The sequence below is a fragment of the Penaeus vannamei genome, chromosome 37 (assembly GCF_042767895.1).
Source record: "Penaeus vannamei isolate JL-2024 chromosome 37, ASM4276789v1, whole genome shotgun sequence".
In the NCBI taxonomy this organism is placed as follows: domain Eukaryota; kingdom Metazoa; phylum Arthropoda; class Malacostraca; order Decapoda; family Penaeidae; genus Penaeus; species Penaeus vannamei.
This window is the reverse complement of record NC_091585.1, coordinates 25,582,916-25,592,890: the sequence shown is the minus strand read 5'-3', so window position 1 is coordinate 25,592,890 and position 9,975 is coordinate 25,582,916. Positions and strand designations below refer to the sequence as shown.

At 51.8% G+C, this 9,975-nt stretch overlaps 1 protein-coding gene across 1 annotated transcript in view; it reads left to right on the top strand.

The window, feature by feature from the left end:
- Positions 1-9,620, top strand: part of atk (artichoke) — a 14,745-nt gene extending 5,125 nt beyond the window's left edge. The window contains exons 3-8 of the mRNA XM_070115279.1: positions 1-990; positions 1,344-1,497; positions 2,587-2,750; positions 3,618-3,726; positions 5,533-5,810; positions 6,196-9,620. The exon at positions 1-990 is cut by the window's left edge and continues 1,335 nt beyond it. Of these exons, the coding sequence (XP_069971380.1) occupies positions 1-990; positions 1,344-1,497; positions 2,587-2,750; positions 3,618-3,726; positions 5,533-5,810; positions 6,196-9,084 (4,584 nt within the window). The 3' untranslated portion in view covers positions 9,085-9,620. The remainder of the gene's footprint in view (positions 991-1,343; positions 1,498-2,586; positions 2,751-3,617; positions 3,727-5,532; positions 5,811-6,195) is intronic.
- The last annotated feature ends 355 nt before the right edge of the window (positions 9,621-9,975 follow it).

Sequence of the window (9,975 nt, the reverse complement as noted above, 5' to 3'; positions counted from 1 at the left end):
ATCACCACCGTCGAACCAGGCACATTCAGTGACACGGAGAGCCTGCAGTACCTTGACCTCTCCGCCAACTTCATCCAAGAACTCCCTTCGGAGGCCCTGAGCAAACTCGCCTCCCTCAGAGTGCTGAAGCTCCACCGAAATGCCATCAACAAGGTCCAGGACAGCTACCTCTCGGGCCTCAAAGCCATAGAGCACCTCGACCTCTCCAACAACCACATCCAGACGTTCAACCCGGCCGCCTTCACAGACATGACCCACCTCCGGGACGTGGACCTCAGCGTCAACTACATCCAGAGCCTCCACCCTGACATGTTCTCCGCCACGAAGCTCTTAGAGAAGCTCAACATCAGCCACAACTACATATCGAGCATCGGCCACGAAGCTTTCGTTAACCTGAAGAAGCTCCGTATCCTCGACCTCACCAACAACTCTCTCACCGATCTGGGAGACGCGATGATCGACTTCCCGGACCTCCAGGCTCTCTTCCTCAGCGAAAACTACATCAACAGCCTGAAGAACTTGTCCTTCGCCGGCCTGCCCAGCCTCAGCGTCCTGCACTTCAAGAACAACGGCCTGCAGACCTTTGAGACGACGGCCTTCTACGGTCTGAGATCCCTCGTGTACCTCGACCTTCGAAACAACAACCTGGTGGAGCTCAATCCGGAGTCCTTCGTGGGCCTGACGTCGCTCCAGGAGATGCAGATCAGCAAGAACCAGATTTCCGTCGTGAAGGACTTCTCATTCTCGGATCTCCCGGCGCTAAGGAGCCTAGAACTGCAGGATAACGTGATCACCGAGATCGGAGGACGCGCTTTCTATAACCTCCCGACCATGAAGTTCCTCAACCTCAGTCGCAATGGCCTTCAGGACGTTCCCGAAGACGCCCTCGGGAGGATTCCGTCGCTCGATGTCCTGGACCTGAGCTCGAACTTTATCCTGGAGATCAAGGATTCCTCCTTCTATCGCTTGGAGTGGCTCACCGTACTCATGGTAGGGGTCATTTGAAAGCACGGTTTTGTTTTATTTAATGTATATCTATATCTACCTATGTATATAAATGCTTGTATACACACACACAGACACATACATATATACCTGTATATATATGTGTTTGTGTGTGTGTGTGTGACTACAGGATGCTCTGAATGAGAGAGAGAAAAAAAGGGAGGGAGGGAGAGAGAGAGAGAGAGAGAGAAGAGGGAGGGAGAGAGAGAAGATGGAGGGAGAGAGAGAGAGAGAAGAGGGAGGGAGAGAGAGAGAGAGAAGAGGGAGGGAGAGAGAGGTACTTGAATCAAAACAAAAATCAGAAAGCTTTCCTGAACCCCGTTTTCTTTCGCTTCCAGATGCACGATAACGACCTCTGCCGGATGTCGCCCGGGGCCTTCGCCAGGCAGCGCGCCCTGAGAATCCTCACACTCAACAACAACCAGCTGAAGAGACTCCACCTCCACGCCCTCGGGAACACCATCAAGGGCCTGTCGCTCCTGGATATGAGCGGTTAGTATGAGGAGGCGATATGAGGAGTGTGAGGGTGTGAGGATGGCTTTCAGAATGGGGAATTCGCATAGGGAGTGAGGGAGTGGGGAAAAATAGGTAGAATGAGCGAAGTCTTCATGAAAAAAACGAAGTAATATGGATGACAAAGCTGGAATATACGTAACATCTGTTCTTGATTGCACAGGAGAGTATAAGAGAGTATAATTTGCCGAAAATATTAGACTATCCAGAACCCACGCCTCATCCACACCTCTTTAACATCCTCCCCTCTTTTATTACACAAGATGTTACACTAAGACATGTAATCCGGAGAAAAACAAACATCCACACCCTTCTTATATAACCACAACCCACCCCTCCATTGCAGGAAACCTCTTCCAATGGCATTTTAAAATACCCCTACATGCAGCCCCTCACAGAAGCCACTCTAGCATACCCCATTTCAGGTGTAAGCAAACCCCACCCCCCTCCCCCATGTAACCCCTCAACTCTGCTTTTCTAACATACCCCACACCCTATTCACCCCCTCACCCACCTCCTTCTCACACCTTCCCCTTCCATTCCATTCCAATCACCTCCCTCCAAAAACCTAATTCACACAACCCCCCATCCCCTCATTCAACCCCCTTCCATCCCCCCTTTACACACCCCATTCACCCCCCTCCACACACCCCTCACCCCCCCACCCACATTCACCCCCTCACCAACACCCCCCTTCCACCCCTCCTCCACACACCCCTCACCCCCTACACCAATCCATTCACTCACCCCCTTCCATTCCAGGCAACCCCCCCATTCACCCCCTCCACACACACCCTCACCCACACCCCCATACCCCTCCTCCACACCTTTTTCTCACCCCCCCTAACCCCTCCACACCCTCACTCACCCCACACCAACAAACCCCATTCACCCCCCTCCTCCACACCCTCACTCACCCCACACCAACAAATCCCATTCACTCCCCTCCTCCACACCCTCACTCACCCCACACCAACAAATCCCATTCACCCCCCTCTCCAACCCCCCCCCCCTTCCACATCCCCCATTCACCCCCATCTCACCCCCACCCCCCTCTTTCCATTCCAGGCAACCCCTTCCGCTGTGACTGCGAGATGGTGTGGCTGCGGGAGTACCTGGGAGAACCGCCCGAGCCAGGACGCGCCCAGAGAACCTCGATCTTGGGCGACTCGCTCAAGGGCGTCCCCGTCTGCGCCTCCCCCGACGAGTACAGGGGCGTCCCCATCACGCAGGTGGGTAGGGAGCGGGGGGGGTGGGGTGGGTCATTTATAATTGCGATAATGTAGGGAGCGGGGAGTGGGGGGTGGGGTGGGGTGGTCATTTATAATTGAGATAATGTAGGGAGCGGGGGGGTGGGGGGTGGGGTGGGGTGGTCATTTATAATTGCGATAATGAGGGTGATTATTGGTAATATGGTAATTACAGTGGGTAATGGTGGTTGGGATAATGATCATATCAAATTAACAATATGTAATTATTGTAATATTAATAATGGAAATAATCGTAATGATAACAATTATAATAATAATTAGGATTATTATGATGATTATATTAATGGTAAGAACATCCCCTTGTATATTGCATAAATAATAAGATACATACCCCCCTCCCCCCCCTCCCCAAAAAAAGTAAATATGAAAAAGAAAAAGGGGAACAGGGAGAAATCATAATAGAAGGAAGAAATATAATAAAAAGAAAAGGGAGGAAGAACAAGGTGGAATATCAAAAGGAAAAGAAATAAGGAAAAAACTAAAAGAACAACAACGAAAGAAAAAAGAAGCAAAAAAACAAAAACAAAAGAGAGAAAAGGGAAAAAAAGAAAAAAAGACTAAATTAAAAAAGAAAAAGAAAAAAGCAAAAAAAAAAAAAAAAAAAAAAAAGAGGAGGGGAAAAAAGAAAAAAAAACTAAATGAATAAAAACAAAGAAAAAAGAAATGAATAAAAAAGACTAAATGAATAAAAAATAAGAAAAAAGACAATGAATAAAAAATGAATAAAAAAAGAAAAAAGACTAAATGAATTGAAAAAAAAATTAAAAAAAAAAAAAAAAAAAAAAAAAAAAACTCCTGCACCGCCCTTAACCCTTTCCTCTCCCTCAGGTCCCCGTGACAGCGTTCCTGTGCGGAGGGCGCCGATCTCCTGACGAAGTGGACGACATCTGCGTGCCGCGCTTCCTGGACCCCCTGCTCTTCACGGGGGGCAGTCCGGGTTAGTGGGGGTGCAGGTGGGATGGGGTGGGAGTGGGGTTGGGGTTGGGGTGGGGGAGAGGGGGAGTGGGGAGAGGGAGTATGGGAGTGGGGTGGGGGCCCGACGGTGGAGAGAGGGAGTGTGGGTGAACGCGGGACGGGGGAGAGAGGGAGTGGGGGTGGGAATGGGGATCGGAGTGGAAGGGGAAGTGGCAATGAGAGTAGGGGGTAGAGGTGGGAATGGGGGGGAGTAAAAGGAAGGAAAGCTTCTGTAGGGGGATGGGGGTAAGTGGAAGGGGAGGGTTCTGTGGGAGGGCAGGTGGAGGAGGAGGTCTGTTGGGGTTGGGGTAAGGAGAAAGGGAGGGTTCTGTAGGGAGGTTAAGAGAAAGGGAGAGATTCTATGGAGGGAGGAGGGGTGGTGGAGCAATTCTGTTGGGGTCGGAGCAAAGAACAGGGGAGGGTTTTAGTGGGGGGGGGGGTTCTGTGGGAAAGCCAGAAGAGTTAAAAGTGGTCGGAAAAATATTTCGGTGGTGGCATCGAGTGGGAAAGAGAGGAGAGAGGGGAAGGAAAATAGAGGATTTTGTGAGGGGTGGGGGCGAGAGGGGAAGGAAAATAGAAGATTTTGTGAGGGGTGGGGGCGAGAGTGGAAGGAAAATAGAGGATTTTGTGAGGGGTGGGGGCGAGAGGGGAAGGAAAATAGAGGATTTTGTGAGGGGTGGGGGCGAGAGGGGAAGGAAAATAGAAGATTTTGTGAGGGTGGGGGCGAGAGTGGAAGGAAAATAGAGGATTTTGTGAGGGGTGGGGGCGAGAGGGGAAGGAAAATAGAGGATTTTGTGAGGGGTGGGGGCGAGAGGGGAAGGAAAATAGAGGATTTTGTGAGGGGTGGGGGCGAGAGGGGAAGGAAAATAGAGGATTTTGTGAGGGGTGGGGGCGAGAGGGGAAGGAAAATAGAAGATTTTGTGAGGGGTGGGGGCGAGAGGGGAAGGAAAATAGAGGATTTTGTGAGGGGTGGGGGCGAGAGGGAAAGGGGAAGTGGGGAGGGGTATGTGGTGATGTAAAAGGCGTTAGGAAGGAGCTAGGAAGACGGTCTTAGAGATGTGAGTTGTAGAAAGGGGGTGATGTCAATCAGGAGGAGGGGGGGGGGGGTGATATGATTGGGGGTGTTACGTGGGGAGGTGGAGGTCGATGGGGGGAGGGGAGGGCTGGGACTGTAGAGGGAGGGTGGAGGGTGAGGAGAGGGTTCTCGGGGGAGGGGGGGGTAAGGAATTGGGGTAGGGGGGAGGAGGAGGACCATTTCGGGAGGTGAGGGGAGAGGGGAGTGGAAAGACGAGAAGAGTACGTGTGCGTAAGTGTGTACGTATTTCACATGATTTAGAGTACACTGGAGGATTTTCTTCTTGCCTAACGATCGCCAACAAGGTCATCAAAGGATTGTATCTAATTTATTTTTAATCACATTACGTTATCAGCATAAATGAAACAGGTAAATAGAGAGAGAGAGAGAGAGAGAGAGAGAGAGAGAGAGAGAGAGAGAGAGAGAGAGAGAGAGAGAGAGAGAGAGAGAGAGAGAGAGAGAGAGAGAGGGAGAGAGAGAGAGGGAGGGAGGGAGGGGGGGAAGAGAGAGAGAGAGGGGGGAGGAAAGAGAGAGAGAGAGGGGGGAGAAAGAGAGAGAGAAAGAGAGAGAGAGAGAGAGAGAGAGAGAGAGAGAGAGAGAGAGAGAGAGAGAGAGAGAAAGAAAGAAATAAAGAGCGAGAGAGAGAGAGAGAGACAAACAAACAGACAGACAAAAAATAACCCACACTGAACCCCTTCCCACCCGCCCCCACAGGAAGCCTCGACCCGGGGACCATCAACACCCTCCTCCACCTCACCAACCTCTCCGACGCCATCCCCCAGGCGGACACGGGGCCCTCCTACCTCGACTACAGCAACCCCATCCACGTCCCCAGCGCCCCGGGCCTCGTGGCTCTCTCCTCCGTCATCGAGGAGACGACGTCCCCCTCGTCAGCCACGTCGACTGATGCGTCCGCTCCGACAGCCCCCACCACGGCCGCGGTTTCTGCTGCCGAAGGGGGCGTGGCGACCGTGGCTCCTACGGTCTCGCAGGTAGTAATGGGGGAGAGGGGGAGAGAGGGGGAGAGGGAGAGAGGGAGGGAGAAAGATAAAGAGAGAGAGAGAGAGAGAGAGGGAGAGAGAGAGAGAGAGAGAGAGAGAGAGAGAGAGAGAGAGAGAAAGAGAAGAGAGAGAGAGAGAGAGAGAGAGAGAGAGAAAGGGGGGGAGAGGGAGGGAGAAAGAGAGGGAGAGAGAGAGAGAGAGAGAGAGAGGGAGAGAGACTATATATTTTGACAGATTGATATATAAACTGATAATCATTAACATGTGGAAAACACAAAGATATAAGTCATCTTTATCATACACAGAAATGAATATCGTCTTGAAGAAATAAATCCATTTTATCACACAGTCATAAAAGCAACACTAAACATTGCAGGCCGTGCGCAGCAACCAGAGCGAACAGCTGTTGGCCTCATCCAACATCCACACAGTGACGGGTGACACGCCCACCATCTACGCCGGATCAGCTGGTCACACCGACGGCGACAAGCAGCAGCAGCAGCAGCAGCAGCAATCCGGTCTCTTCAGCGGGATCAAGCTGCCCACCTTGCCCAACCTGATCGAGTCCATCAGCAACCTCAACCTGCCTCAACTCGGCCTCAACGTCAACTGGGGAAACATCCCCATCATCGGACGCCAGGACACGGGCCTCGTGGGCAAGTCGGGGACCCTGGGCGCGGGCAAGCCGATGAAGGGCCCGGACACCAGCGATCCCATCTGGGTCGATGGGCCCTCCAGCCCCCATCCTCTGTTCCCGAACCCCCCCTCGCCCCTGCCGCCCAAGGATCTGCCTCCTCCCTTACTCCCCGAGAAGAATCCTTCGCGAGGCCCGCACCCTGTGTCTGGCCCCGGGGCGTCCTTCGTCTTCCCGACGAGTCAAGGAGAGCGTCTGCGTCCCGGCGTTCCTGGCGTGGTCGTTCCCGTCACTCGACCCTCGAACATCTGGGCTACAAGACCACAGCCTGGACCTCAACCCGGACGCCAGCCCGGACGCCCCAAGCCGGGGAGCGCCCAAGGCCCCGGCTCAAGCCAGCAGAAAAGGCCGCATCCGGTGGGCTTCGGGATTGGCGGCCCCATCCTTCCGTCCGTCACGTACGTGGGCCCTGGACCGAATTCAGGGACACCTTTCCTGCCGGGACTTTCCATCAAGCAGCAGGGTCGTCCTCTCCCCGTGAGGCCCGGCGCCCAGAACCAGGGACGCGATCCTGTCCCCTTGACCCCACCCCCTGTCTCCTCGGGGTCTTCCCCACCCGCGCAGGGCTCAGGGACCACGTGGGCAGGGAACCTCTGGTCTCAGCCTGAGGTCATAAATCCCGATTCTGGGGTTTCCCTCTACCAGCCCAGGGAGCCCTTCCAGCCCTACCAGCCCCACGACCCCAATCACCCCATCACAGTCGTCGACGCACCCAACATGTCGTCTGGCAAGGGGGAATCCTCTGGCATGCCCACGTCGCCCCTCATGCCCATGGGTCCTCCAGTCGCCACGTCGCCATCACCACCAGACATGTCGCCTTCCGAGACACAGATGGTGGCAGACGGAGGATATCGCGGTCCAGACGCTGAGGACACAATGTCTGGAGGGCCGCAGGGAGGCTTTCCCCCGGATGGAAACGTAAATGTGGACTCCAGACTGCCCGACGCCTTCCCACCGTTCTCAGATAGTTCCGGAAGAGGGAAGGGCAGTCAGTCAGACAGTCACGAGGGCTTCCAAATCCCGGTCAGTCAACAGGATCAGCAAATACCAGTGAGTCATGAGGGCCAGCCAATACCAATCAGCAACCACGGCCAACATGCGCCAGAGATTCACGAGGGCCAGCAAATCCCTGTCCATCACGAGGGACAGCCAACACCAGGCAACCACCAAGGCCAGCAAAAGCCAGCCAGTCATCCTGACCAACAAGTCCTTTTCAGTCATCAGGGACAACAAGAGCCAACTAGTCACCATGGGCAACAAAATCCAGGCAGTCACCAAGGTCAACAAACACCATTATATAATAAAGGTCAGCATATACCGCCTCAACAAAGTCCAGAAAATCGCAACGAACAAGACAAAATACCAGAAGAAAAGCCGAACATCCCTGCGCCTCCCACGCAGACAACAGAGACTCAGCCAAGACCCGCGAGACCGACCGACAGCTTACCAAGCTCTCAGGGACCAGTTCCTCCTAAGGAATCCCTGGACGACCTCATCAACCTCCTGTACGCCGCTGAGGCCGAGGTCCAACACCAGATGCAGGGCACGCGAGCCACTACGCCCTCCATCAACACGCCAGATGAAGCGCTACCGGTCAACCCATCCAGTTCAGTTTCATCCGATTCCGCAGCCAGCGCAAGTGTGCCTGAGGTCGGGGTCTCCTTCAGGCCAGAGATGACTCGCGGTCCTCCAGACGCGGTCTCCTCCACAACCCTGAGATCTACAACTTCGACCACGAGCAGAAGCACATCCACATCCACGACGACTCGCACCACAACAACAAGGACAACCAGCACGACGCCTGCGACAACCACCACAGCACGAGAGTCCAACAACAGACAGGATATCCCACCAGACATGGTTCCTCCTCAGCTAGGCAAGGGAGTGACGGTCCTCCAGGAACGGCCACCCGATTTCCACAAGGAATCTGCCGAGCCCGACCAGGTCCCTCCGGCTCGACATCCCGAGGACCATCCACAGCCCGGGCGATCCCCACCCGACGGAGCGAGGGAACCAGGCCACCGCCCTCCGGAATCCGAAACCACGAACTTCCCCCCGTCGGTAACCAACCCTCCCTTTACCGACAGCATTCCGACGGGCTCCCAGACGGCCTCGAGATACAGGCCGGGCGTCGTCCTCCCCGTCGACAAGTCGGGCGAGCCGCTACCCGGTGTCCGAGCCCGCGTGCCGCCCAACAACACCCAGATCAGCCCCAGCAGGAGCATCGGGCGGGGGGGCGTCCCGACGATCGAGCGCGTGGAGCAGCCGAGCCACCGACAACACAGCGACAAAACGGCCGTCGTCCAGGGCGTCGACCTGCCGGAGGAGAGCGTCAGCGGCGTGCCTGAGGGGGAGCACCGGCCGCCCATACCGGACACGGAATTCGAGACGAGCGAAGTGAACGCAATTGACTGGTATTACAGCAATTACTTCAGGGAATATGACCCTTATGCTAACCTTCCCGTAGGAGGAAATGAGCCTCCCAGTGGTGCATCGACAGCGAGTGTTATGTATAGCACATTAATCCTCTGTGTGATTACACTATTTTATAACCAAGGTCATTTATTGTGAAATGACATGCTAACTAATTAGGAAAATTGTTACGTTATGTCTTTTCTATTGTTGATAATTTATATTCAAATTAATATATATTTTTGTTACAACAAATGCATAGCATTATTTTGCGCTTCTCATGTGTCTAACAATGATTACGTAAGTAAAATAAATCCAGTGTAACAAAACGAAACGCTACAAATTGTAGTTCAGTATTATTACACTGAATTTTGAAGAAAAAAAAATCTCGTATTTTAAGATTCACAAAATTTACATGATTTATTACCAGAAATTTTAATGAATTATGAATTGTGAATTCTGACTGCACATTTACTCGTAGAATATTACCGAAAGCCATATTATCTTTTCCAAAATAAGTAGAGTCTTAGCACTTATAGTTTTACAACAAGAACATGCTATACAACATCTGTAAGAAAAAAAATACTTGTGAACAATATTACATTTAAAACGTGTTTATATGTATTTAGATGTTAGGTTATGTAAGTTACAACCCTATCTTTTCCTACTTGTGTATTATAAACCACTGAAATATATACAGATAAGTGAAATATGCTGCAGTTTGAATAAAAAAAATGCCTCTTATATCGTATCAGCTTTGCAATTCGTTTTTGAAAATACAAGAATATATGATTTTCAGAAAAGGGAAACTGTCGATATATGAATTTTCCTTACGTCAGTGCTCAAAAGAAATTAAAAACAAGTATACGTTGTTATAAATATACGTATACATACATACATACATACATACACACACACACACACACACACACACACACACACACACACACACACATATATATATATATATATATATATATATATATATATATATATATATATATATATATATATATATATATGTATATATGTATGGTAGAAAAAGACCCA